Source organism: Sebastes umbrosus, chromosome 19, assembly GCF_015220745.1.
Source record: "Sebastes umbrosus isolate fSebUmb1 chromosome 19, fSebUmb1.pri, whole genome shotgun sequence".
Taxonomy (NCBI): Eukaryota; Metazoa; Chordata; class Actinopteri; order Perciformes; family Sebastidae; genus Sebastes; species Sebastes umbrosus.
The window spans coordinates 21,969,537-21,997,346 of record NC_051287.1 but is presented as its reverse complement, the minus strand read 5'-3'; the positions used below and the strand labels follow the sequence as shown (position 1 = coordinate 21,997,346).

General features: G+C 40.6%; 2 protein-coding genes and 1 long non-coding RNA gene across 3 annotated transcripts; 2 read left to right on the top strand and 1 right to left on the bottom strand.

Annotated features, from left to right (window-relative positions):
* The first annotated feature begins 1,357 nt into the window (after positions 1 to 1,357).
* On the top strand, positions 1,358 to 9,622 carry LOC119478673. Its single transcript, XM_037753566.1, has 3 exons — positions 1,358 to 2,041; positions 6,303 to 6,443; positions 8,799 to 9,622. Exons 1-3 carry the CDS (start codon positions 1,972 to 1,974, stop codon positions 8,984 to 8,986), a joined length of 399 nt encoding a protein of 132 aa, XP_037609494.1. The 5' UTR covers positions 1,358 to 1,971; the 3' UTR covers positions 8,987 to 9,622.
* LOC119478674 lies at positions 3,874 to 12,936 on the bottom strand. The gene is made up of 3 exons (XR_005204482.1): positions 12,793 to 12,936; positions 8,290 to 8,370; positions 3,874 to 4,226 (listed from the first exon to the last, which is right to left on the bottom strand). It is a non-coding gene; the product is annotated as an uncharacterized LOC119478674 (long non-coding RNA).
* Positions 12,857 to 27,810, top strand: rab14l (RAB14, member RAS oncogene family, like). Its single transcript, XM_037753565.1, has 8 exons — positions 12,857 to 12,997; positions 19,005 to 19,063; positions 20,656 to 20,709; positions 21,496 to 21,673; positions 23,384 to 23,450; positions 24,737 to 24,824; positions 25,272 to 25,302; positions 25,419 to 27,810. Exons 2-8 carry the CDS (start codon positions 19,012 to 19,014, stop codon positions 25,594 to 25,596), a joined length of 648 nt encoding a protein of 215 aa, XP_037609493.1. The 5' UTR covers positions 12,857 to 12,997; positions 19,005 to 19,011; the 3' UTR covers positions 25,597 to 27,810.

Sequence of the window (27,810 nt, the reverse complement as noted above, 5' to 3'; positions counted from 1 at the left end):
GGTGTGTTTTTTTGAGTGTGCATGCGAAATGTAATGTTACTTATATCACATAAGATAAGGCTTTTATTATGGCGAGAGTTTGTGTTCAAGCTAAAGTTTGACATCTTGGGAAATGTGATTATTTTTTTGCTTTCTGGCAGAAAATTAGAAGAAAAGATTGTCAATCCTCTCATTTAACTCTCAGCAAGAAAAGCGAATAAGTGTATTTCCCAAAATGGCAAAATCTTCCTTTACGGTTATAGTTCACACACGCACACACACACGGGAGGGAGGGAGGGAGTTACTCTCCCCCACAGAAACACTGCTCCTGAACTCCCTGAAAAGCCTCGCTTGAAGTCTCGCCTTTTCTTCCGCAACGTGGTGATGTCACCAAGTAACACATTTGCATAACACCTGCCTAGCGGCAAGTTTGGCACACCCTCAATTAAAGCTATTTAGAGCGGAGCTGGAGCGGAGTCTGAAGAGTTTGGTTCGGTTGACCGATCAAAAACAGTGGGCCAGCTGACCAATTAGAGCAGACTTGGCTTTTCGGTAGGAGGAGGAGCTCAAACAGAGCGTTTCAGATGGAGGGTGAAAAGAGGTGCTGCAGCACAGCCAGTATAAGAAAAATAAAGTGGTTTTTTTTTTAAACATTTAAGCGTGTAAACATGTTCAAATACAAGTATGCACCTGAAAATAAGCATAAAAGCTCCTCTTTAAGCTTAAAACAGCATCTTTTCCTCCCTCACCTCCTCGTGCACACACACGGACACTTCTACCGACCATATGCTTCACACAGATTGTTCACACTGCTGACATTTCTCTTCTCTCGCCCTGTTTTTCTTTCACACACACACTCACACACAAACAATGACTCATGAATAAAAGCACAGCGAGAAGAGACAACTCACACACAGCTGCACACACTTACAAATAAAAAGAGGCACATATGCACAGTGTATGTGTGTGCAGAAACATGACAAAAAGATGACATGATTAGGCATTTTTTTCTTTTGTAAATGATGCATTCCGCTGTAATTAAGAAATTTATGTGGGGAAAAATCTGCACCCGCCACTCTAAATATGTCTTAATATGAATGACAGCGATCATTGGCAGCCATCTATCAGGCTGGACCATATGTTGCTTTGGGTGGGGAGGGAAAGAGGGCTTACCACAAAGCCTGCCTTATCCTCTGGCATTACAGTCTCTAAGAAAGGATTTACTCTTTAATTCTTGATTAGATAGAATTTTCTCCCCAGTGTGCAAGCACACTGATGCACAGAGCAGAGATAACCTGCCCTATTGGGATGGTGTGTGTGTGTGTGTGTCCTTTGGCAACGCTCCTGAGACACACACACTCACATACACAACAACCTGCAGCCCCCTGGCGTGCCATCCCATTTAGCGCCTGGGCTTTTAACACATTGTGATAGGGCTATTATTAGAAGCGATGAATTATCAATCAAGAATTAATCCTGATTGATGTGTTTTTTCCCCAAACTGGAAAAGGACAACACTCACTATTTGTTTTCACCTCTGTGATGAGAGAAAGTGGTTCTTTCAGGTTTTTTCTTCAGGGGATTGACATGAGAGAAGACTTTTTTTTCTCTTTTTTCTGATCAAACCTACTCAGGACGTGAGGATACCGCTGAGGAAGACATTCATTTATTTAGTTCCTTCACCCATTTATCTTCCTCCCCCTCGTCTCTTTGCCTGACTGGCTGCATGCTGAGCTGACTGACTGGCTGCCTGGATGGTTGGCTCCCCCTCTCGCTGGACACTCACTGGCAGTTAACTCACGCACTGCGTGAGCTCCGCTGAGGCTGGGCTGGAGAGAGACACTCGGGCTGCTCTGGCTTTGGAAAGTGGGATCTCTGCTTTAGGTTTCTCTCTCTGTCTGGTTTTGGTGGACTATTAGATGAGAGACAGAGGAAATCTCTGGCTCGGTCTCCTCCAGCACTGACACTGACCATCACTACTGTGCTGCATCCATGACTTTACATACCTGGCTGGTGTATGGGCTTGGATTTATCTTGGTTTGGGCACTCTGCTTGAAACAGGGTGAGTAGGATGTATTATGGTATTGAAATCTGTAGTGCATGGAGACATATGCATGCGTGTGTGCAATAATCTTCACTTAAAACAGCCTTTTACAGGCAAAGTAATCAATTTACAGCCATAATATGATGTATATACTGAAGTATCAATACAGTGCAAGTACTGTAAAAAAGCAACTTTAAACATTTGCAATATATTAAAACAACACAGCAGTTATAGAAAATAGGCTGGTGAATGTTCCAGACCTGAACCAGCCGGACGGATCACATTAATATAATGAACGACCATGTTGAAAAGTGATTCCAATAAATATTCCTTTTGTTCTGCACATAATTGACCTGGGAGTTCAAATCTATGCCTCCCAACAATAGCTGATATCCATAGGTGGCAGACTAAATTTCCCCACAGAGCAATAACGATTGACCTGATTCGACTTGGCTGCAACCTTTGTTCCACTCGGGGCCAAATCAGAAGGAATTGGGGCGATGTTGTGCTGCTTTGCTTGATTCATATCTCGGTGTTTGGTCTGAGTCAGATCACCTCTGATCCCAGCTCCATACCAGAGGAGTGAGGCGAGCTCCCCGGGCAGACTAATGATGATCAATAGGGCAGCATCCACGAGGCAACACATAGCTGGATGTAAATAGAATTGCAGTGCATTATAAACAAGTATCTGATTTTCAAATTCATGTTGTTTCTGTTTAAAATTCAACAGGACTTTAATACCATAATAGAACACTATTAAATACCTATTATATATTACATAATGCTTGATGAATCATCTTGCATTCATAATTAGTTCCTAATATGTTCTAAAAGCTCATTTCGAGCACAGCCTCATTTACAGACATAACAAAATGTAACGAGACAGACGAGCAGTGGCAACCTTTCCTAAATTAAATCCAAATGTTCTTATGATAATCCTTAAAATCCTTTTTGTTTGTCCGCTTATGCCGCTTACTTTTTCTTTCCAGCTGTCTTCCTCTTAAAACATTTCACATAAAAAATGCACAATATCATAGTCTAATGGATGTAATTGGCTCAGCGTTGAAATGCAGATGAGCTTCACTGGCAAATTTGCATTCTAAATGTGCTCAATACCAATAATTGATCAGATTAGATTTAGGTCACAATAAATTTTGATATATTCAGAGTTAATCAAGATTTGCAATGTTTACCAGGAGAGGATCTGGTTATTATAAATTGCCATGTGCTGTGAAAGCTGAATGTGTTTCCAATATGCCCTCATTATGTTGCCAAATGCTCATATGTTTTCATGTAACAACACAACGAACTGATAGATCAGGTTGTTTGCCAGATGTAAATGAGCATTCCACTGCTTTGTATTTCCACAACCATTACCAGCTCTAATGACATACTCCAATATTTATATGAGCTGTGACTGCATGGTGTATCACCAGCAAGGGACACATCCACTAAAGGCTGGCATGTGCTCTCTGTCCCTGTGGGGCTTTACATTGATTCCAGCAGATTTCCAAAGTGATTTTTGTAAGAGCATTTGTCCAGGATTAGTTTGCTCCTGAAAGCTCCAGCAGAGCTTTTGGTGGGGCTATTTAACCGAGCAGAGGCGGCGGCGAGAGGCTGGCGGCCGACCTCCGTCTACGGGCCTGCACAGATAAAGAGGCAGGATTGGTTACAGCCAAAGCTGATCTTCCATCTTGTGTGTGGGATTTAGGAGGTCAGGTACAGGTGTGTCAGGGGTCTGAATTCATGGACAATCCCTTTAAGCTCTGGTGGATTTGTTCTGTTTAGGCTTAGCCTCTTGAGAGAGTTAGACAGTGAGACAGTGGCACGGGAGGAGAGGGAACGAAAGATGAAAGAAGCCTTTTTATTTCTATAAAGATGTGCTTTAAATTCCCCACTGCATGAGGATCCAATGTGTGCCAGCTCCTCATTTAGCAGCACATGCAGGGACCAAACCTATCTTGGCAAATGATCATGATGATTTTTAGGCATCAGTTGAGACGGAAAAGCAAACAGCATAATCTAGCTGCATGTTGATTTAGTCCCTCTCGAGTCCCTCTCTCTGTGCGCTGTAGCTTCCACCACACCACTTATAGGGTGCTGAGTGGTAGAGACACGGCTTTGAGATCACAAGCTGGAGCTGGCAGGCAGACAGCTTGGGATGGGGTGGACTACTGAGGGTGAGTCACCCTTAAGCACAAAGCTGGAAGAAGAAGAGAAGAGAAGAGAAGAGAAGAGAAGAGAAGATGATAAACAAATGTCAAACTACAAAGCAATGGTCCTTCCTTGAACTGTGACATGTTTAGGGGGAATCTTGATGCCTTTGAGATGTACTTCTCTTGAAATACTATGCAAGATGCTGCTTTCAGTTGAACTGAAGGATTCTGTTTATGTGCTGTTGTTGCTTCAGGAAGAAGGACTATGATGCTGCAATTTAAGTCTACATCTCTGGTTGTTATAAAGATAATTTCGAGGTACAGTGTGCAGGATTTGGCAGTGTCTAGTGGTGTGGTTGCAGATTGCAACCAAATGAGTACCCCTCCGCTCACTCCTCTCTTTCCAAGACTGAGGTTATGTGAGCCGCCGAGTGTAAAACCGTGGTAACAACATTCGCCTCACTCAAAGGCCATCCTTACCATGATAACACTAGTTTAGGAGCAACAGAAGTCAGAGGGCAGCTGACGGTACGGCAGTTTTGCTATCTGCTGCTCACGTTACCGCAGTACCAGAGAACTATGGTGGCCTTCAGGTAACGTAAAAACTGCTCCAAGCCCCCAGGAAAAGCGCCTGTTGTCGATCCTAACTTTTGTAGTGGCCAAATGGCGGTACTGCAACTTCTGTGTCAGTCACATGATGCATTGGGCCCAAAAATACTTTTACCCATAGACTTACATTGGGAAAGAGACGTCTGTAACTCAGCGGATAATTTTTTTTGAGGCCCTTATTTAAAAAAAAAAATGTTAAAGTTGTAAAATGAAGTAATAGTCGAATCCAGAGTTATTTCCCTTCCTCCGTTCATGTGAATGAGACCCAGACCGAGGCCGCAGCGCAAGCCGTGACGACGACGTGACGTTGGGACCCCCTTGACCGAGTCATGTGACCGAGCAAACGCTACTACGCGTGTTCCACGTGCCCAAGATCCGGGTACTTTTCCAGACGGAAGTCGAGCCATTTAGGCTTCATGCGCCACTGAGCACGGGGCCCAGCCTCCAACGCTGTATCCAGTTCTCTTAATACACCCATGACTTGCTCCCTATGTAGATATGAAGGACTCATTCTAACCTAACAAAAACACAACGATGCTTAGTTCCAGACACTACTGAAAACATAGTTATGAATATTATATTCCATTTCTGCTAATAGATCCCCCCCAAAACACACTGTCCCTTTAAATTTGAATCAGATGCTATTTACATACATTTGGAGTCCCGGCTACATCAAAGTCAAGTGCCTGTTTGGGTTTCAACTTGGAAAACTTTAGCTCTGAAGCAACAGTATCACTATTACCAACATGGGTGGGTCTGATTAGGTTGGATGTCTTCCAGCAGCAACAGACAGTTTTATTTAATGTGATGCCAAATACTTTTGATGCACCAGCCTGCATAAAGAAAGAGAGAGTATACATAAATGTGTCATCAGGAGCAAATTAAGGGGAATAGTCTTTTAATTCTATTACAACATATTTATACAGTATAATGCTATGTTGCAGACAAGCTGATGCAACCTAATATGACCTACCTTTTTTATGATCTTTTTATGATGCTCATGCTGTATGTTATATCATGTGCTGTCATATATGGTTGTTGATATTTTCTAGTCTTTATTGCTCTTCGTGCAAAGCAAATTCCCCTAGGGGCATAAAGGTTTCAATCAGTCATTCATTTGTTGCAGTTTTTTGGAGTCTTTATGTTGCTTTATCTACACTCCACATATCCAAATGTCCTCCCCCATTGAAGGGTTTTTAACTGGATGTAGAATAAAGTCAAAGGCTAATTTTTTTTCAATTTTCGAATCGTTCTTCTTATTATGTTAAAATAAAATCTTTACATCTTTATATTGATAATCATAATGGTGGTGTGAGGAGCTCCCAGGGGTCATAGGTCCTGTGTGGATCTCCTGCCTGTAGTGCATACAGTATCTATGCATGCTATATTCCTTCTATAGCCCAAAAGTAGCATCAAAGGTGCCATTGGTTATGCACCCCAGTGGTTTTACATGCACATCATCTTAAATTGCACCCTAACAAGTTGTCCTGTACTGTCCTATGTGTCCAATGCAGTCCAGGGGCTGCAGTGCTATGGCTGTAACATCATCCAGGGCCAGAGGTATGTGGACGTGGGCTGCTCCAACCCAGAGGTCATCACCTGCACCCACTCACACAAAGGCTTCAAACACCGCTTCTGCATCAAGACAGAGAGCAGTGAGTAAACCTCCATGACCAATATTTAACGACTAATAAACGTGATTTTCTCTTCATCCTCTAACTCAGCGACTTAATGCATCTGAAGAATATTCATGGTGGAGTGGAAGACTATTAAATCATGATGGATTCACTCTGGCGTGCCACTGGACATTGGCATAATCATTTTTAATCATACTTTCATGTTAATGTTCTTTGTCCGCTGATGTGAATATTCTATTGCTCCCTGCACTGAGAGGAGAGTTGGTTACATAACCCTACTTTAGTGTGCTTTGATGAGTAAATTAAAAATCATCCCTTGTTTGATGTTAAGTCAAACGGAGGATGTGGACGCCCATGACAGGAGAGTGATGGTCAGATGAGTGGCTCTGCTGATATCCATGGAAGCGTGGAAGATCCAGCTGTTCCTTCGCTTGATGTCTTAAAGGATCCACTCATGTTGAAAGGGCTGATGAGGCACCTTTTCTGTTTGCTCGGAGAGACAGCGAGCTCAGAAAAAGGACTGACGACGGCCCGTCAGAATCAGTATGACAAGCACTTGTCGGTCAGAATCTCAAAGCGGTGTCTTGGCAGTAATCTGTGGCCGGTCAGCCTGTTAATCTTCGTGTGACCCCGCCAAACCCAAATCTAACAGATGCTGGTGAAGTTCCATAAGAGTCTTAGAGTTCTTGTCCCCTTTGTCCTCAGACACAAGACATCTGTCCTTAATCCATAACCAGTCCTGTGCCCTTCCCTCCTGGACAATGTCCTCTCACTTTTCTGCTGCCTTCAACCTATAACTGAAGTGAAGATTCTTGACAGGCAAAAAAAAACACATCTCGATAGCCATGAAGCCAGGCTGACCTTTTCAGATTGGCCTCACCTAAGACTTGATCATTCTTGATTTTTAGCCTTAGGGGATTATAAATGACCAGCGATTTGGGTCTGCTACACCTACTACGTTGTAAAAGTGAAAGTGAAACTTAAAATCAACACTTAACATGTTTAGAAAAAAAAAGAAACGTTACATTTTGAACACAAACAAAAAGGCTTCTTTATGTTTAGGCAACAAAACTACAACTTCTTTAAGTTTAGGCAACAAAACCACTTAGGACGTTTTCACATTAGGTACGATTGATCCGTACCGTGCCCGAGTACGATTGCCCCCACCCTCCCCGCTCAGCTTTCACATTAGTAAAGTTGCTCCGTTCCAAAGTGCACTTGCGTCATCACCCACGTGTATTAGTTTATGTTGAGATCAGCTGTTCTAGTGGCAGAGCATCGTAAAACACTTCACAAGCTTTGTTAGAAGTGGGAACCGAACGTCTCATATCTTCCAAAGAGATAAACAAAACATTCATTTTGAACCTGTCAAAAAAAATTTAAATGATTAATTCAGAATCATAATCATTGTTTTCAGGAAAAGTCATACTTTTATTCGGCACCTTTCTAAAAGCTCTGTGGATGTATTATTATTATTTTTTTTAAATCTTCGTTTACATAAAAATGTTATAAATAAGACCTTTAAATGTGCAAATGAGGCATTATCTAGTGCTAACTTTGAGCAAATTTAAGAGAAATATACAGACGCAAATAGATAAAAAATAAACACGTAAATGTGTATTTTGGATGTTTTCTTTCCACTTATCTGAAAGAAGACATGTTATGGAAGCAAAATAGCCCCAAAATCTCAAAATTGACCAGTGCATGAAAAATAATGTTTTTGCCTGGGCTGTCTCCCCTTAACAATCTTATCACACCTTAATAACTTTGACAGTTGACCTATTACAAGAGGGTATCTGTGGATATCAGAGAATAACACCCACGGGTAAAAGGTGCTTTGGATATCAAAGAAAGCAGTACTGACCGTCAGAGATGCTGAACATGGTCTCAAAGGCTTGGTGTGTTTCAGCAAAAGATGGACGTTCTGAGGGGTTCCACCTCCAACCTGACAGGAAGGCAAAAATTAAGATTTAAAACATCCTTCCAATAGAATATAGACCTCTAATCATATACTGAATAGATGCTAAATTTGCAAAATAGCAAAAAAAATCTCAAAATTGACCAGTGGATGAAAAATGTTGTTTTTTGCCTGGGATGTCTCCCCTTAAATAAAGACGTTTGTGGCACTGCTTCTCCAAGTTACATGATTTTAACAGGACAAAATGTTCTATTTGTCAGAGACTTGGTTTCCCAGCTGTGAAGACATACCCTGTGTGTGCCTTTAAGATGTCTAAATGTCTCCCTCATTACACACTTGCAGTATTTGGTGCTTACTTATGCTTTTTTTTCTTGCTGAGCCAAACAACAGCTCGTCACTCTCCTCTGACTGACTGACTGTCTCCCCCCCCCCCCTCCCTCCTCATGTCCCTCCAGCGGCCCTGGGTATCGTCCTGACCAGCGGTTGTGCCACATCCAGACACTGCCAGCAGCACGAGCTGCCAGGGGTGCGCATCCACTGCTGTGACTCAGACCTATGTAACAGGGCCCCCTCCTGGCACCCGGGCACACTGCACTACATCTGTGCACTGTTCAGCCTCTTGCTGCTGAGGATGTGGTTGTGATGTGGAGTCAATCTGGAGAGGAACATAATACCGGTGGACTATAGGGGGGGGGGGGAACAACAACTCTTCTCTTAGCTGCTCATGTTTAGGGCTGAATGAGAGTTTCACTCAGTGTGGTGTTACTGGCGAGCACCTTGAAATAGTAGCTTTTGTCACATTGTTAGCTCGGACTTACAGTCAGAGCGATGGCAAAAATAATCCTGTGATTATGTTTGATCAAAATTATGATGTAGCAGCTTGCAGTCATCAGTAAAAAAAATGTGCACATCCACTCACTCAAATGTAGCAGAGTATATGGGATATTATGGGACATTTGTTGCCATGAAAGAAAGAGCTTTGTTAGAGTCATCAGTTTATAAAGAAAATGTTAAATTTTCTCTGTTAAAGAGTTAATTATCTTTCTCAAGATCAGATCTTTGTTGTGCCGTATGATATTTTAAAGTCTATTTACTTTGCAAAATTGAAGATATTTTTTTAGTTTGCTGTCCAGTTCACCAGGCTACACGCTTGGGAAACACACTGCATGTGGTTCTATGTAGGATTGTAAAGAATATTGTACAGTGAAAGCATGTAATGTTGTGAATTACTGTATTAAAATGTTTCATATTTTTCAAAAGAAAAAATGCTTTGAACTTGATTTTTTTTTCATACTAAGACACACCATGAATGTCACACATGTTACACATAATCAGAGCAAATTAAAATGACTTGGGATTCACGTGATGATGAATGAATTAAACTGTGTTAAACAGTAGGCCAGCTGATAGAGTGCTTTTATGTGCATATGAAAATGTGTGAAGCTGACAAGGAATAAATAGAAATAAATAAATAGAATTAAACAGAAATAGAACAACTATAATGGGCTGATACCACATATAAGGTAAGCTAATATTCACCCCTGGGCATTTATACAATTACATTAATTATTTTCATACAGGCATTTCATAGAGGTTTTTACTAGTTTAGTATCATATACTTACACTATATGTTTTGTATATCATAAACCTTTCATATACAAAACTATTAGCCCATACCAGCCAATCAAATCGGAGTAAAAGTGGCAGCACTGCCGGAGAAGAAACTCTGTCTACACAAGGACATTTTGGTTTCCTGCTCCAAATGTTTAATAAACAGCTCATAGCTCCCCTTTCCTTATGCTGATTGTTTGCATGTAACAAATGTGTAATTCTCTCTGAAAGCAAAAGAAATTTGTTCCAGTTAACACATTAACAGATTTGAACCTGGCTTCAAAGGTTCGTTTGTACAAACACGTGGGAAAAAAAACAACAACGAACTAATACAATGGGAAAAAAAACAGTAACAGGGCCTATACATAGAGCCATATCTCAATGGAACAGTTTGTTATGCTTTATATCTCAAGAATCTATAAAAAAAAATAATTAAGAGACTGCTAAATTCTTGAAGAAGACAGGTCTGCCACATATTTTTTTAATTCCTTTGCAGTATGGATGTTCAAATGAATAGAGATGATTATTTTATTTACCTGTCAACCCATTTTGATTGTTCTATTTTAATGTTTTGATAGCCTATGTATGTTTTGATGCAATTTTAAATTGGATGCAATGGTGATGTTCTAACTATATTATTTACTCATATATGTAGTGTACATGTTAACATTTGTATGTATTTTATTTGACTATGGACCCTTGGAAGAGTAGTTGCTGCTGAAGGAAACAACACACACTTTAATAGGCTACTCTATCAAAAAGTAAGCACAACTACAATCCAAGTATACCTTTCTGTAGGCCTATAAGGCAAGAATACCTAATTATACATTTCTTATGTATATCTCGATCAAAAGATTAAGTACAAGTTAAATCCAGATATTTAATAGTTTGAACTGTCAAGTATGTACAAAGACAAATTATAAATGTAGAAAGCATTACACACAAATGGCACAAACCTAGATTTTCAAGAAGAGGGCATCACTACAGATGTCAGTGCAAATATTCTATTACAAATTATATATGAAAATGAAATTGATTACATCACATATAATTTATTGTAGTTCTACTTTACCAATGAGGCAAAAGTGAGCATGGGTCACATACCCCCGCTCACTGCTTGACCCCTACTAAAGTAGGGCCAAAGGTTTTGCCCTTTTGGAAACATTTCTAAAATTTTGGGCACCCTGGACTTCTAACCCTCAAAAGGCACAACTAAACCACACTGTCAACCATCATACCAAATTTGAAGTTCCTAAGTTAATTAAAGTTAGTTAAACGGACGGAAGGACGGAAGGACGGACATGCGGAGTGCTATATACCCCCCGACTACGTTGTTGCGGGGGTATAATAAAAAATCTATCTGTCATGACATATTTAAGTTCAGATCATATCTAATGTATTAAACATATCTAAATTATAATTTATATTGTACTTTAAAATGCTTCTGAATTTCAGTAGGCCTATATTCAATTGGCAGATAACATGTTTACCAGTATACCATCTACCTGAGCTCATTTTGTTGTCCTAACGCATCCAACATTGATACTAGGGCTGCAACTTATGATTATTGTCATTATCGATTAATCAGTTGAGTATTTTCTTGACTAATCGTTGTCAATGTAAATAGAAAATAGTCCAAAAAAATTGCCCATCACAAAATATCCAGAAAGCCAGCTACGATAATATGATACAATAAAATGTTTTATTGTCAGACAGGTTTGAAGTTTGTCTTGCATCACAGCGGCTCCATTTCCAACATCACAGAAAGGACAAAAAAAGACAACTAGGCATACACTGGGTTAGATGGATGTACTAGGGTACCATCACCTATCTCAGGGGTCGGCAACCTTTACTATCAAAAGAGCCATTTTAGGCAAAAATATTTTTTTAAAATCTGTCTGGAGCCACAAAACATTTGAGCATTGTGAGGAAGGTAACACAGTTTATAGTTTAAGTATATAGTATATAAGTCTAATGCAGTGAAGGCCAAAGTGCAAATGTACCACGGAGTATTAGGGCCACATTAAGGGAAAAAAAAATCTGAGATTAGCAGAATAAAGTCATACATTTCCGAGAAAAAAAAAAATTGTAATATTAAGAGAATAAAGTCATAACTTTACGAGAAAAAAAAATAAAATAACACCTAAAATTACTACTTTATAATATTATGACTTTATTCTCATAATATTATGACTGTATTCTTGTAATATTATGACTTTATTCTAGAAAGCTCAGATTTATTTATTTTTTTCCTCAATGTGGCCGTAATACTCATAGACCTACAACAATGATAAATAAACATGAAAATGTAAACAAAAAACAGTTGTTCATTTCCATTTTAAAAAAATCCACAGGGAGCCACTGGACAGGAGCTAAAGAGCAGCAGGTTGCTGACCCCTGACCTATCTGAATCAGTCTGATCTGGTCTTCCAGGTCCTCCTCAAAGGCTGAAACAGTAGCCTATAGTGCCCAGTATCCATCTGAACCCAGGCCAATCAGGTGTAATCAAATCTCTGAACACCTTGTATCGCATTATTTCATAGTCTGATAGGGCACTTAATCAGTATTAAGATAAAATAAGATGAACCTTTACTAACCCCAGGAGGGAAATTCAGATGTCAAAGCATCAACATCAGCAAACAGAGTGAAACACAGGAGAGGGAAAAGTGTACAAAAAATATAAAAACAATAATAGAGATATAAAAGTATGTGCAATAAATAAATGTAATATGTGCAGTCTATAAAGTGGTATTAAGTGGTATAAACCAACCAGCACAGTATGCATGAACACACCTGTGCAGGTGAGGTTGCTTGCTCACCACGAAACGATGAACTCACCGACAAATCTCCGCATATGATGCTGCTCTTTGTCCCAGCAGCCCAGCAGCCCAGCAGCCCAGCAGCCCATTGTAGAGAGCGGAGGAAACCCTGTGCAGAGCAGCAGCCATCTTGGACAGGCAGAGATCAGACACTTGAGTCAGGATAACCTGCAGTCCTCCTCTGAACAGCTCTCCAGCACACCGCGAGACACACGGACTACCTGGTAAGGACACGAATACCCGATCACACTCATACACACACGAGAGAGACACTGGTGTGTCAATAATGGAGCTGTTTATCTCGCCTGTGTCAGCAGGCTAATTGGCAAGCTAACGAAGCTAGCTCGCTAACAGATGGCTAACACTAGCTTGTTTTTATCGTTAGCTTCCAAGAAAGGGATGTGTTGCACGTGAAACTGCTAGAAGATACTGTTCTATGAGAGAAATGACTTGCTTGGTGATGATAAAATTAGTTGACAAGGTAACTAAGCAACGTATTTACCATTAATCCAGCTAGCTTACTGGCTAACTAGCTAGCATGCTATAGCTAGCTGGGTTTGGTGGCTTTTTGTGAAATGATGCAGAAGCCTAGTTAATTTGAGTTCGTTATTATCCGTAATTAGACGACACTGACTCTGTTGTGTGTGTGCTGATAGATGGAGGCAATCTACTTAACGTCTTGTGATTTATGCTATTTGTTGTCAAGGTGTCAGCTAAGCAGCTAAGCTAAAGTAAAGTAAAGCTAAATGCAAATAACACATGCCTGTAGCACTTCATAAAACAAACCAAGACTAATACTGTTTGACAAACAATTTCAGTGGGCAAAGAAAGATGAATCACGTGTGAAACTGTTTGTGTGTGTCTGCTAGACAGTATTTCCAATAACATGTACATCACTGGTGCTCATTTCTTACAAGTATTAGCCTCCTGATCTGGTAAACATGCAGGCCGAGTTGGAGGAGATGGAGCATAAAGAGAAATAACAAGGCCAGCACTCAGTTTATTACTCTCCTTGACAATAAATAGCTGGCTTAACGCAAACTTAGCTGTCAAAACAGCAAAATGTAGGGCCGTGATTGTTATCAGACAACGATGGCAATCAACCCAGTAAATGGTAGGTTGTATTTCCTCTATTGCTTAGTAGCTTTTTGTGTGCTAACTAACTAAACAGCAGAGAATTAACCAAAGCGATGCTGTGTGTCACTGTGTAAGCTAAAAGCTAGCCACCGTCGTCTGGGAGCAGTGCATGACGTTACAGTGTCAAATAAAAGAGTCAACATCGGACACTCCTGTCGGGTTTGTTTGGATTTGTTTATGCAAACAACCATCCTTTTAATCCTGGTTAATAATAAAGAAGTGATCATCTGTAGTTGTCCTTACGGTTAATTCCTTAGCTAACAATGTGTTTAGCCTCCTCTTTGGCTGTACTTACCCAAACAACAGATGTGTGTGCGCTGTAAACAGAAGTCCTGCGACAAAAGGAGACCCTTTATGTCTTAAAAGGGATTTAAATTTGGATAGATTTTCCTTTTAATCTAACATAAAATGCTGCATCATTTCTGTTTTCTTGTGCCAGTACACTCCATATTAGCAAGCTTGATCTGAAACTTGAATACCACTATAATACATGCTGATATATTGTATTGATTTAATCATATAAATTGTGTAAAAACATCCTAAATTCGATTTGTAAACATTGTGAAAGTGTGCTCTGTTGTCTCGCCAGTAAACGGTAGTGATGATCTCATTATGTTGTTTACAGGGCTTGGAAAGGAGTCACATGATTTGAATAGTGGGCCTCAACATCATTGAGGCACTGTGACTATATGTGTGTCATGATGTGACTATGTTATGTGTGGCATGATTTCCTGATAGCCCAGGTTTGAGTCGTGCATCCTGCCCTGTATGGGAAGTGGCTGTTGAGAGGAGGAAAAGGCAGTGACAGTGTGTTGGTGGAGTAACGGAGTAGTGCTGAGACTGCAGTCTGGTCACATGATTTTGACTCGCCTTCTCCTTGATGGGATACTCATGGGGTTTACTTCTATGTAATGAGCACAAAAAGCTGAAAGAGGAGGATCAGAACTGAATCACATTTTGTTTTGACTCTGCTTGGGGATACCTTCTCTAATAGCTTTCCTTCCAGAGCACTGAAAACGATCACACTGGCTATAGAGATGCCACACAAGGAATCATGTAACAGAAAGCAGCCTGGAAAAAGGCTCAAAAGCCTCAAATATTACTCTTAAGCGTCGTCCTAAATCGCATACTATGCACTACAAACTCAATAGGTGTACTATTGTTCAACATACTTTTTTGTGAATAAACAGTAGTATGCATCTTTTCGGATGCACTGAACAGTAATTCACATCGTCACTTCCTGAGAGCCTCCATGCTGGTTGGAGGCGTATAACCATGGTAATCCATGCCAATGTCATGTGACCAGAACAAAGCAGAGTAGCAAAGGGAAATCTTATACTTAAAGTTAAATTGAAGTGTTGTTGGAGTTAAAGAGATGTCCGTCAACGCGTTGTGGGATATTTATACCGCCGTAGTGTTCCGCGTTGCATACTGTTTCACCAGAAATAGTATGCAATTCACAACTCCAGACTATGTGGAAGTCATGTTGTCTAAAAAGTGGCCAACTTAACCAAAACATCACTTGAATTAATGCATTAAGTGATAGGGAAAAACATAAATCATACTAATGTCATCACTGAAATCAGCAGCTGTAGCATTGTAGTGTAAAAAAGCTTGTGATAGCAATGTACTGTTGTCATTAATGTGGTATCAAAGTTAGCCATGTTTTTAACAAAGTAGTAATAAGACAGATACCCAGATAGTGTATGAAGTTCATACAGACTGCTTTTTTCTTCAGTTAGCTAGTTGCTAATAGCCTGAGTAATTACCAGATGTCAGGTCAAGTTGCAGAGTTTGTGGAGGCCTGTGAGTGGGAGCCAAGTCTTTTCTGGGGCTACCAACAAAAACACAGCGACAGCCTGCTCTGGTATCCCTGCAAGTTGTTTACATAAATGATAATAACATTCAGCTTCTGCTGTTATTAATAAGTCATATTTTTTCTTTTTGGAAATTAGAATTACTGAAACTTACTTTGAGTTGTCTTAGTTATCAGATTTGATAAGTTATCTCTGAACATAAGTATACTCTACTATTGATGTTGTCATGTTTGATATGATTTTTTGCGTCAGTATGTGCCATCTTGAGGGTACCTGACCCAACACCATCTTTATTAAAGCAAAGCACCCTCGTCCTGAATTAACCTTGACTAAGTTGCCCTGCAGGCCCTCTTCATTTCCTCTCTCCGATCCATTTCACCCACCTACAATTCACCCACTTAGTCCATTTTCTTATGCTACTGAAAGTCTACACCTTGTTTTCATCCCTGTAAAGTCTTTTTTCTCTTTACTCGCTTGCTCTATTTTCATTGCTTTACTCTCAGATTCTCACATCACACCCATCCACATTTCGTCTGGTTGTGTCAGCATTAATCTGGCCAGTCAAACACAGTCAATCAACTGCAGATGCAGAAGTATAACACCAGCACTAGGCTCTGATGTGGCACGGTGATTTCATCACAGTTTTTTCACTGAGCTGCAGATCAGAGAAAAGCTCGGGTCTAAGGCCAACCATCTTTGCCAGGGACGTAGAAACCATCAGGCTGCTTGAATGATTGTGCTCCTGATTGTTAAGCCTGAATTATTTACTTCTCTACTACAGCAGTTACACTGTACGGCAGCACCCGGACACAGAATTACGAAGCAGCCATTATTCAGCACAAATACAACATGGCCTTGAAGTCAGGAGATGGCATTGCAAAGTGAATTATATGGTGAAATTGTTCATGAGAGAAACCGCCTGCTTTCTGAGGCAGCTTCATTAATGTCATACATGACCCGATCATTTATTTATGAACAAATCTGTGCATGATCAAAAATAGTATTTGAGTGAATGCTTTTTTGATACAGTAGTGGTGGTGATATTGTGTGGTACATCCCTGCATGCCTTTTTTTTCTGTGTGCTGTGAATGGAGTGTGAACAATGAAGCATCACTGGGTATCAGATAGGTGTCAGGGCTATTTTTAGCATAGCTCTGAGCATATGATGCAGGAGGTGTTCTTCTTATGTGCTAAGTGCTACACTGTTTACTTGCAGACAGACTGCGTGCTGTGCCATCTAAATAAGCCAGTGTCACCCTGTCATTATGAGAAGAGACAGTAAAGGTTGCTTCTGTAACGTGGCCTACTGACCACTGAGGAGATTTCTTCACCCTTATGTGCTAAAAATGATCCATCATCTCACTTCTACATGCCTACCTTAGGGGAATTGTAACTATGAATACTGCTAATGGCTGTTTGTGAGCTGGCAAATGCACTGCATACAGTATATTTAATAAATACATGTCACATCGTTACTAGACTGGATTTAAACATTTTTAGTTAGACTGAAAATGATTTGGTCTGTATGTTAAAGAAATAACATGTAATCAAGATGTATTAAGATAGACATTATGGGCGATAATTATAATATTTTCCCAGGTGTTGCTTAATAATAGTTAGGGATGCACTCACTGTGTGAAAGTGACTGGGATCATTCTGTTATGTGTAAGGCAACGTCAGGCGTAACTTAAACATGGCTTTCTTAACTTTGTAAAATTAAATGTAATAAATTAATACACAGATGTAAATGTACTGAATTGTTAGTTATTATTAAAATATTAAATCATACACCGGAAACTGGGTAAAAAAAATCTAAAATGAACAGGAATTATTTACATTAATTACAAATCAAGTGTAAACCTTTTTAATGTAGCAACAAATTAGTCAAAACTGAAACGGGAAATAAAATTCCAGTACATAATGTATATAGTATATAAACATAGAATTGAATTGAATTGAAAAGATCGGCCCCATTGTCACCGATACCCGATCCAGCTATTTAAGTCAGTATCGGCCTGATATCAGATCCAGTATCGGTGCATCCCTAATACCAGACATTCTTCTTACCTCAGTGGCTGCTGAAGGTTCAGTCTTTGCAATCAGTTAGAACTCCATTTTTGTTGGGATCAATACTTTATTATCTACTCAATTTAATGTGTTAAATCTATTGAATATGTTAAATCGAGTAGATAATATACTCAAGTGTACATCCTGGTGTATTATTTTTTTTACAGTATCAGTTAGCTAACAGGTGGTACTCTTCAAATCTCAACATAGATCTTGACTCTACAAAGAGCTGAGTTTTCATTACTTTTGTGGTTGTAATATAAAGAGGCAAGGACTCATTAAGGATCATTAGCCCAAGCAGTTTGTCCTCGGTCACGAAACTGTTAAAAGTACATGGCCACGGCTGTTTGTTTTCCTGCATTTATTTATGTAAGCTGAGCAGAAATATGAAATGTGTGGGAAGTGCAGTCATAGCACCTCCTAGTTGACTAAGCAAATGAAAAAGTCTTAGTGTTTTGGTTCCTTGTGCAGATTCAGCTGTTGCATCTGAGGCATTTAGTAGGAAGCGATGAGTGAGAAATGATCAGATATGTTGTTTATGGTTTTAATCAAGGTCATACTTGCTGAGCACCATATTTAAAATCAGGTCATTTAAAATTGCGTACTATAATTAGGTAATTACTCGAATGGTTTAACTGGACTGCTCACACAATGTACATAATGTGTTAATTCACATTCCTACTACTATTATTGCTGTACTTTAGCGTGCGTTGATGAAGCGTCTGGCCTTGCTCACATTGTTACAGGACTATTGCTCTGATAGGATTATGGCTTTGTTGAGTAACACAGGCTCTTACATGACCAATTTAAATTCAGACGTGCACACTACTTGCTGTATTTTTATTTGCATGCTCAACTTTGATTTTTTTTAGCCTGTCTTCTAGTATAGTATATGATTTTTGGCACTTGTATTTTAACAAGACATATGTATATAAACTGTAAATGTCATATATTTTTTTTTGTCACAACATGCGTTTTAATATTATTATTTTAATAATGTGGAGAGAAAACCTTAATTAAACAAAAATAAGTCCACAGGCTGATATTCAGTAAGCCAGCATGCTAAATGAATCAATGAATGTGGTCATTTTTGGTGACTGTAGTCATTGTAAGATGAAATAATGAACTTCTACTTTTTAAAAAAGCAGAAAAATTGCCTTTACTCTCCGTTTACGTGCCTAAACTTCCCCCTTCTTTTCCTCTCTTTCAGAGCCACAATGGCCACCGCACCGTACAACTACTCCTACATTTTCAAATACATCATTATCGGTAAGTGAGCAACACTTTTTATGTTTCAATATGTCTATTATAGTCTTTTTTTTCTCCCTTTGATCTTAAATAAAGCACCCGGTTTCAAAAGATGTTTCTGCATGACTGCATTCATCTGCTGAGAGACCGTAATACTGGACAAACAGGCACATGCATTAGTCCACTGATAGTCCATTCAGATATTCTCGTCTTATTATATCATTTTAACGGCCTGATTACAAAACCAATCACTAATACGTAAAAGGCATACGTAAATGCACTACTCTGTGCTGTTTAGCGTTCACTGCACGTGTCTAATGGATTTTTAAATGCCATTTTAACTTATTAGAATTATGTTCCACCTTTGTTGACATGTTTGCTAACGAGAGGGCTCGAAGTGAACATATTGCTGTTTTTACTTGTGCATACATTTACAAACCGACATAAACAAACATACCCACAGCTCTGGGCTATTTACCCTCCTCTTATGTGAAACCTAAAACACCCCGCCTCGACGCTAACAGTCGTCAGTTTGGATCTTAAAGGGGTGTGTAAGTAAGTCTACAAGAGCAGCCTGTGGCGAGCTACTTTACTTTTCGCTCATGCTTTTCTTTCCTTCACCAGAACAGTGAAGGAAACCTTCACAGCTTGGTTTTGAAAAGGGAAGTTTTTAAGGTCTTGTGATCCTACTTGTTGCGGTCGCACACAGTTTTCTTTTGATTGTTCCTCGCTAAGTAAAACAAACAGTGAATGCCTCAACCTTGGTGTTGCTTGGTGCTTTTATCCAAATTACTGATGAAAGCATCAGTAGTCATTCCTAAAATATTGGCACACTTTGAATATCAAGGTATTGAAGGTCAGAAGGATTGATTTTTGTCAATATTATCGACCCTTCACATTAGGCTTGCCGCGGTAGTTGATGTTACACGGTGGTCGGGGATAAACCGATTACATTTCTTGCCCACCGCCATCGTCGTTTTGCTTTTTTTTAATATAGAAATAAATCCCATTTAGTTCATTTTAGTGTGTCAGCGCAGTGTTATCAATACATAGTGGGACGACGGATGCTGCAAACTGAAAGTGTCTGCTCCATACAGAGTCTCAGCTCAAAGTAGCAGAAGTCAGATTTCACACACACGGAACAAGAGAGAGTTGACGGACAAGACGATGGCGGAGGATTTGGTGTCAAAGCCAAAAGCGAAAGCGCCTTTTTGGCAATACTTGGGATTTAAAAACAATGTTATAAGGGAACCATAACGTTAATGAGGCAATCGTCATCACAGTCGGTGTGCGCGGTGCGGCCACATATGACACATTGACCATAACACCGGTGTTGTCGCGAGTTTATTAACCGGTGGGGAAAATGTCCTCACCGTGACATCCCTACTACACATTATATTCAAGTCTTTCTCTGTCTCTTATCGCTCCACATGAAATTTTTAAGTACCATCGCTGACTGTGTCAGAGGGGGTGCTACAACATGCATGGTGGGGGGGCAACACTGCAGGCTTGAATGGATAATTGTTATTCTGTTATTTCCTTGGTTGACCTGAGTGTGTCTCTCTCCCTCTCTCTCTTTCTCTCTCTCTCTCTTTCTCTCTTTCTCCACACAGGGGACATGGGGGTAGGGAAGTCATGTTTGCTCCACCAGTTCACAGAAAAGAAATGTAAGTGCTGCCCTGATTTTGACTCCCTTCTCGTGTGTGCTTGTGTCTCAGCGTATGCGAGGTTGCCAGGTTCAACTGGAGTGTCTAAATGGCTTTAGATTTCTTTATGCGCCGGCGGAAGTCAGCGGCATAGAAGTGGAGTGTGAGCTCAACAGTGAGAGACTCTTCTCCTGTGTGCGAGTCAGCTGCAGCCTCCCATCACCATTCAGCTCCGTTTTGTTTAGCGCTACTATTAGCCAGCCAGATGCTGTGTTCCTCATTCACTCACCACCATCACATCCTGCACACACACACACACACACACACTGGGGTGATTTGGGAAAAGGTTTTCAGTGTCAATTTAACAGAAATTTGACGCTTTCTGGGTGTTGATACTTTCAATTTACAACTGTGAGTGTGATGACTCTAAAGACTGATTAATTATTGATGCACCTGCTGCTGGCTAACAGTGGAGGTGTGTGTGTGTGTGTGTGTGACTACACATGTGTTCACAAAATGTATTACAATTACAACATCATTTTAAGCTGCAATTAGTTGTAACTTTCATCAACCTGACGAAGGAAGACAAACACCCTTCCTGTCACACTAACTGTACGCGTTTCTCAGTTTAAAACTTCTCATCATCACTAAGTCTCCTAAAAAATGGTAACAACACTAAAATAATTTTAAATTGATGATGATCACAGAATGCATGAACATTAAGGGGTATAAAATGGCATCAGTAGCACTAATTGACCCCAAAAGAATCCAATTGAATTCACACTTCATTCACTTCCTCTTCCCCAGTCATGGCCGATTGCCCCCACACGATTGGCGTGGAGTTTGGTACGAGGATAATTGAGGTGAGCGGCCAGAAGATCAAGCTGCAGATTTGGGACACAGCGGGACAAGAACGCTTCAGGGCCGTCACCCGCTCCTACTACCGCGGAGCCGCAGGGGCGCTCATGGTCTACGACATCACCAGGTACGGGATGCTGGTCATGTGTTAACGTATGTGGGGGGAGATACAAAGCTTATTAAGAGGAAGGTTAATGGAAGCAAAAGCATCTGATAAGTGCACAGTTGACCCCAACAGACCCCCGCCTGAACAAACATGAACAATTTGACCCTCTTGTCACAAACTGTTAGATGGTATCAGGGGAGTGCCAAATAAAACACAGTTCAACATGTGGAATGTCTGTCCACACACCACACCCAACTCCAGTAATGACAAACAGTGCTTAACTGGAAGAACTAATATGAAATGTTTACATCACTGTTAATGTGGCCCACCCTCAGCTTCTGCCAGGCTAATTGATAAAAATGGGAGACAAAGACGAATGTGACATACACAGCTGATAATTCCTTATGCTTACCCTGTGATTAAAGGATGTGACTCAGGGTGCTCTCACTGCCTGTGCGGGCATTTGTTGAGACGGACACAGGTAAACGACAGGTTAACATGAGTGGGAGAGAACGGATCTAAACTTCTGTAGAAATCCGATGTTTTGCTTGACATCTGGGCTGAAGTGAACATACAGAATATACAAAATAAAGTCCACCAAAATAGTGAAATTTATAAAGTCATTGGAGATAAACTGGAGGAGACAGTGGCGTGTGTCAAAGTGGAAAAACGTTAACAGCAATTTATCAAAGTCTGCGATTCCCTGCATAGAAGTGGCAGCTCTGAAGATGAAAAAGATCAATTCCCTTCATCGTACACACCCCTCAGCATATTACTTTTTTAAAATTTATAATAAAAACAAACCAAAAGTATCAATTTCACTCTGATTCAGACTAGCCAAACGTACTATGTCTTGTGAAAGCGCCCTTCAATAACCAGTTTTTATATTTGTATTATTCCCTGTAGTTCATGCTTCATAAATGTTGCATATGGTCCCGTCCAGTTTAGAGGGTACACTGTGTCAGCGCAGTGAACTCCAGATATTTTTGCATCTACAATAGCTTGCTGAAAAACACTTGACCACACTTCAAAGCAACTTTAGCCAGTTTGGTTGAACTCATTTGTACTCGTTGGGACCAGTTCCTCCGTTACTTTGAATGAAAATATCAGAAAATGGTGAAAAATGTCAATCAGTGTTTCCCAAAGCCCGAGAAGACGTCCTCAAATGTCTTGTTTTGTCCACAACTCAAAGATAATCAGTTTACTGTCATAGAGGAGTAAAGAAACCAGAAAATAAGAATCTGGAATCAGAGAATATTTACTGTTTTTTTTTCTTAAAACATGACTCAAACCGATTAATCCATTGTCAAAATAGTTGGCGATTAATTTAATAGTTGACAACTAATTGATCAGTTGTTCTTGATTTTGAAATCTGGGATGTGTGACCCTGTCACATTTTTTACACTTATTGGATTTTGGGTCCAGCATTCCACCGTGGATCCCATTGTCGAGGCGCAACCTCCTTTACCGAAACATAATCTATTCATTGTTGCAGCTCTACATTTAATGGAAACAGGAAATCTTCGATTAGGCTGTAACAAAAGACAGAAAAGACCTGGCAATAGAGGTATTTATAGTGTAGCAGCCGCTGGGGTTAAACAGGAGTCTGTGTGTTCTTCCTGATGATGCAGCAGCTGCAGACTCTTTCCTGATCCCTCCTCAGAGATGGCAACGTTAAGTCTTTGCCCTGTCGTCATAGTAACCCCTGTCCCTTTTGTTGATGTCATGCAGGAGAAGCACGTACAACCACCTCAGCAGCTGGCTGACTGACGCCAGAAACCTCACCAACCCCAATACTGTAAGTACACAGATCTTTTCATTTAGTGTACTGGAAGTATTCTGTATTAGACTGCATGTCCCTACACCCACTGCTCTCTGTATACTTTCTTTTACTGTGTCGTTTTCTTTCCTTCCGTGTCATCCCTCTTGTGTCTTTTAAGTACACCCCTGTTGTTACTTGTGCTGCTTCATTTCCTCTGGTTTCCCCTGTATCATTCTCCCTCTCCCCTGAGCCTGTTCACAGACCCTCTTAAATTGAATTTCTCTGTAAATGTGATTAGCTCTAAAACATACTGCTCTAATTTACTGAGCTGTGTTCCCTCAGAGGAAGCGTCTTCCTGTAATATGCCACTTCCACTTTGAGTTTTTTACATCAAGTGAAAAATGTTTTCCTGCTATATAAACAACAGAAGTTCATTTATATCAAGCCATTTTCATACACACGTATGATTTCCTTTGCTCATTTTAAGGATAAATATGATCACAAGGCAAACCTTACTATGTTTTTATGAATATTATTTGTTCTTGTCACCTCCAGTAGTAGAAAAAAACTCAACATAAAGCCTATTAATCTAAGCTGTTTTTCACTGAAGTATCTAGTTTGGGCCATGCGGTGGCAGTGTCGTTGTAGTCCAGTCATGACTTGCTTTGCAAGTGTCAACATGTGTGTTCTGAGGAAACATAATGAACACATTTATCTGATCATCTGACTGGTACCGTCGTCATCGTCTGAATGAAAACAAAGAGTTGTGTAAGTCTTCTTGGAATTTAGCAAGAAGAATCAGCTCTCACTTTTGGCCCACTAACTCAAAAAGTAAGATTTCATTTGATGCATGTTTTGTTAATATCACCATCAAATCAGCAGTACTTACATTTGTGCCTATAATGCAGTGGAAATAGAGCACTCTTCTCATCCCAAAGAAGTTTGAAACTCACTGCCATAGCACAGCGAGGATCAGTATGAGCAATTCTGAAATAAAGCAGGAAAAAAAAAAGGAATGGTTTCTGCTCGACATGCAGCAGTAGGAGTCTTAGGAGAGTCTCTCACTGCTACAACAAGGAAGCTCATTACACAGTTGCCAGGGGCACCATCTAGTGCTCATGTGGAGGTGTCGCTTCCTCTCAATCGACCTCTTAACAGACAACTCCGCAGCATAACGACTGCTTTACGAGCCGTCTTCCTATACTGCCTTTGGCTTTCTTTGCTCTTGGAGGCTTTGGAAAGAACATTTTTCTCTCTGAGAGACCAGACTGCCTAGAGAGGAACGTCTCTCACTCTTCCCGTTCCTGTCTCTGTGTTCTCAGGTGATCATTCTCATAGGAAACAAAGCAGACCTGGAGGCCCAGAGGGACGTCACGTATGAGGAAGCGAAGCAGTTTGCTGAGGAGAACGGTGAGCCACACTCAGAACAGCACATATTGGGAAGACGGATGTAAAGGAAATTGTTTCCCTTTACATTTCACCATGCTATTAGACCGTCTCTCTCTCTTTAACTCTTTATGGTATTAACTTAATCAGACACTCAAACTCTTTCTGCAAAAGCACCTCCCAGAACTGTTCCATCCTCAATTTCAACAAAACAATAATCCCAACAAAATGTCCAAATATTTAGAATTAAAAATTAAATTTAGCCTCAGTATCCTTTTCAGTGTTTATAATAAAAGCCCTTATGGTTGATTTAAAGAGACAAAAGTGAAGATTAATATCCTTTTCTATTTATATTGCTGAGACAGAAACTAGGAGAAGGTGACTTGAGGAAAGCAGAGATATGACTTGGTATGTGAGCTTGTAACAATGTTTTACTGACTCTGTCACCGTGTCTGTTTTATGTCCCTGCAGGTCTGTTGTTTCTGGAAGCCAGCGCAAAAACGTAAGTCTGCACAACTTCAATGACTTCAGCCGAAACATGAAATATCCCTCTGCTTACATTCTCAAAACTCCCGATCGCCTCCTTTCTCACATTCGTGTTTATGCTCCGCGTTTTAGAGGTGAAAACGTCGAGGACGCCTTCCTGGAAGCGGCTAAGAAGATCTACCAGAACATCCAAGACGGCAGCCTGGACCTGAACGCCGCAGAGTCGGGGGTCCAGCACAAGCCGTCGGCTCCTCAGGGCGGCCGGCTAACCAGCGAACCACAGCCCCAGAGGGAAGGCTGCGGGTGCTAATGACCAAGCAAACCCCCTTCATCCTCCCTTCCTCTCCGTCTGTCCTGCCCGCCCTCCCTCAACCATCCCTAACCACCCCCACCACCCTCCATCCATTCCTCCACCTCCGTACGTCCATCCACCCTCCTCCCTCACTGCACTGCATGAGAGCAGGGCTGCGGAGGGAAGGAACGGAGGACGGGTATCGACTTGGGCCAGACTGAGCTGGGCTGTGTGGACTACATCTCTCCCCTCCTCCTCCTCCTCTTACTCCTCTCTGTCTCCCTTCGTTGCTGTCTCACTCCTCCTCCTCTCTAAACTCTGTCAGTGTGTTGTCGTCCCATAACTCTCCTCTTTCGCTCCCCTCCGCTCCTCTTGCACCATTCAGTCTAGTTCCCCCCCCGTCATAGTATCGTAGACGCCACCACGCATCACACGGGTTACTGACACTTTAGATAGACGTAACGTTCATACGATAATGATAAACCGAGACTGTTTTTTATGTTTGGTTTTATAGCTATATATATGACATGTAAACACTGCATTAAGTTTCACCCACCACTGATCAGTTCTGTATGAATCCGATCTAAATTATACTATCAAAAACTCCTGACGTCTGGTTTACCAATCTAGCGTTTTATCGAGACGCGCGGGTGCGATAACTCGCTCGGCGGTTAATTTTTGCGGGAAGGCAATGAAGTAGTGCATCATGCAGCCACACACCGGTATGTGTATGTGTGTGTCAAAGAATATGTGGCCGAGTGAGCTTTTTCAGCAGGATTCAAACCGGCTCGTGGCTTTTAATTCTGTTTCTCGGCACAAAGAGAGGCTGATGTTCTCAGGAGAGAGAAGGAAAAATCAGTTAGAAAACCAGGAATTTCCCACAAATTCCTTGAAGGTAATTCCCTCAGTCTCTCCTCTGAGATATCACAGGAAGGAATATTGGGTGTTTTCCAGCTTGTTTGTGAGTGTCTGTGTGTTAAGAAGTTGGATGGAAGTTTCATTTGACTAAAAAAAAAACATCTGTTTTTGACAGAAAGATTCATTCACATCAATTTCTTTGCACCAGCTCTCCCTCTCCTCACCCGTCCGACCCCCTCACAACTCCCCCCCCCAGGTCATATCAACAGGTCTTTACCAGCATTTTCTTTGTCATTGTTTGTTGCCTTATTATAATTAATGTTATTAATCTTTATTGTATTGCTGCACTCGCTCTTCACCCTGCTGTTGGAGTCAATAAATCAATTTTTTCTTTTTTCTTTTAGATTAATTATTGCGTTTTACTGGAGAATAAAAATGCAAGTGGTGGCTCACATAGTCAAAATATCTCAAAAAGTTATCCGCAGCATGGTCTTAAAACTGTCAACACTCCTTTATCTCAAGTGCTGCACTGAAGAGCTGATCATTTGGGCGGTTGTTCCTCTGCCTTGTATAATACAACACCAAGCAGCATGCCCCCCCCGAAACACGTGAAATCGTCAAAATCCAATTATTCTTTTTTTTCCAAGTACAATTTTTCTGTACCATAGAGTGATCCCCTGATTGGACAGCTGTATATATTGCTTCTTAACTATTGGTGATGACCTCGCTACTTTACGATTTAGAAATTTATTTGCTGGCTCTGCCGAGATCTGTACAGTTGATGTGCTAGTGGGTTGCCTGTAATTCATGCTTGGGAAATTCTGTAACATAGTTTCTATTAATAAATGTATGTAAAGGACAGACACCTAGACGCCCCCCCCTAACCACCCCATCTGCACACTACTGAACCTGTCGATGGGTTGAGGGGAGAGGAAGTGGATTGATATGATGTGCAAACTAGTATTTATGTCTGCAAAATTCCTCACATTTCTGTACGGAGTGGAGAATGGGGCACTTTTATGTTTATATTCGGTTTTCTTTTTTTCCCACCCCGTCATCGCTCCCTCCACATGGGAGGGGCCTGCATCGCTGTCTTAACTTTTTGGGGAGTGGGGATTGGTTTGTTATTGTGGGAAGTTGGTGGGCTGGGTCTTCCTTTTTCCTGTGTCCCACCTCTTTTGCAGTCTGAGTGACCACTTCCTGCTTTTGTCTGTCCACAAGTACAAAAAAAAAAAGTACATATGTATAAATTTTTAAGGAGCTGTGCTAACATTTAAATGCGTTCTTGAGTGTATATGATTTTAAAAATGTTGACATTTTGATTTTAATGACAAAATACTCTAGACAGAAAAAATAAATTATACATAACCTGTT

Bases quoted from the DNA above. Each gene is read 5' to 3' on its own strand.
- LOC119478673 (XM_037753566.1), top strand. From the start codon at position 1,972: ATGACTTTACATACCTGGCTGGTGTATGGGCTTGGATTTATCTTGGTT. The intron at 2,042-6,302 runs GTGAGTAGGATG...TGTCCAATGCAG, and splicing joins GGCACTCTGCTTGAAACAGG to TCCAGGGGCTGCAGTGCTAT. The intron at 6,444-8,798 runs GTGAGTAAACCT...ATGTCCCTCCAG, and splicing joins CTGCATCAAGACAGAGAGCA to CGGCCCTGGGTATCGTCCTG.
- rab14l (XM_037753565.1), top strand. From the start codon at position 19,012: ATGGCCACCGCACCGTACAACTACTCCTACATTTTCAAATACATCATT. The intron at 21,674-23,383 runs GTACGGGATGCT...GATGTCATGCAG, and splicing joins ATGGTCTACGACATCACCAG to GAGAAGCACGTACAACCACC. The intron at 24,825-25,271 runs GTGAGCCACACT...ATGTCCCTGCAG, and splicing joins GCAGTTTGCTGAGGAGAACG to GTCTGTTGTTTCTGGAAGCC.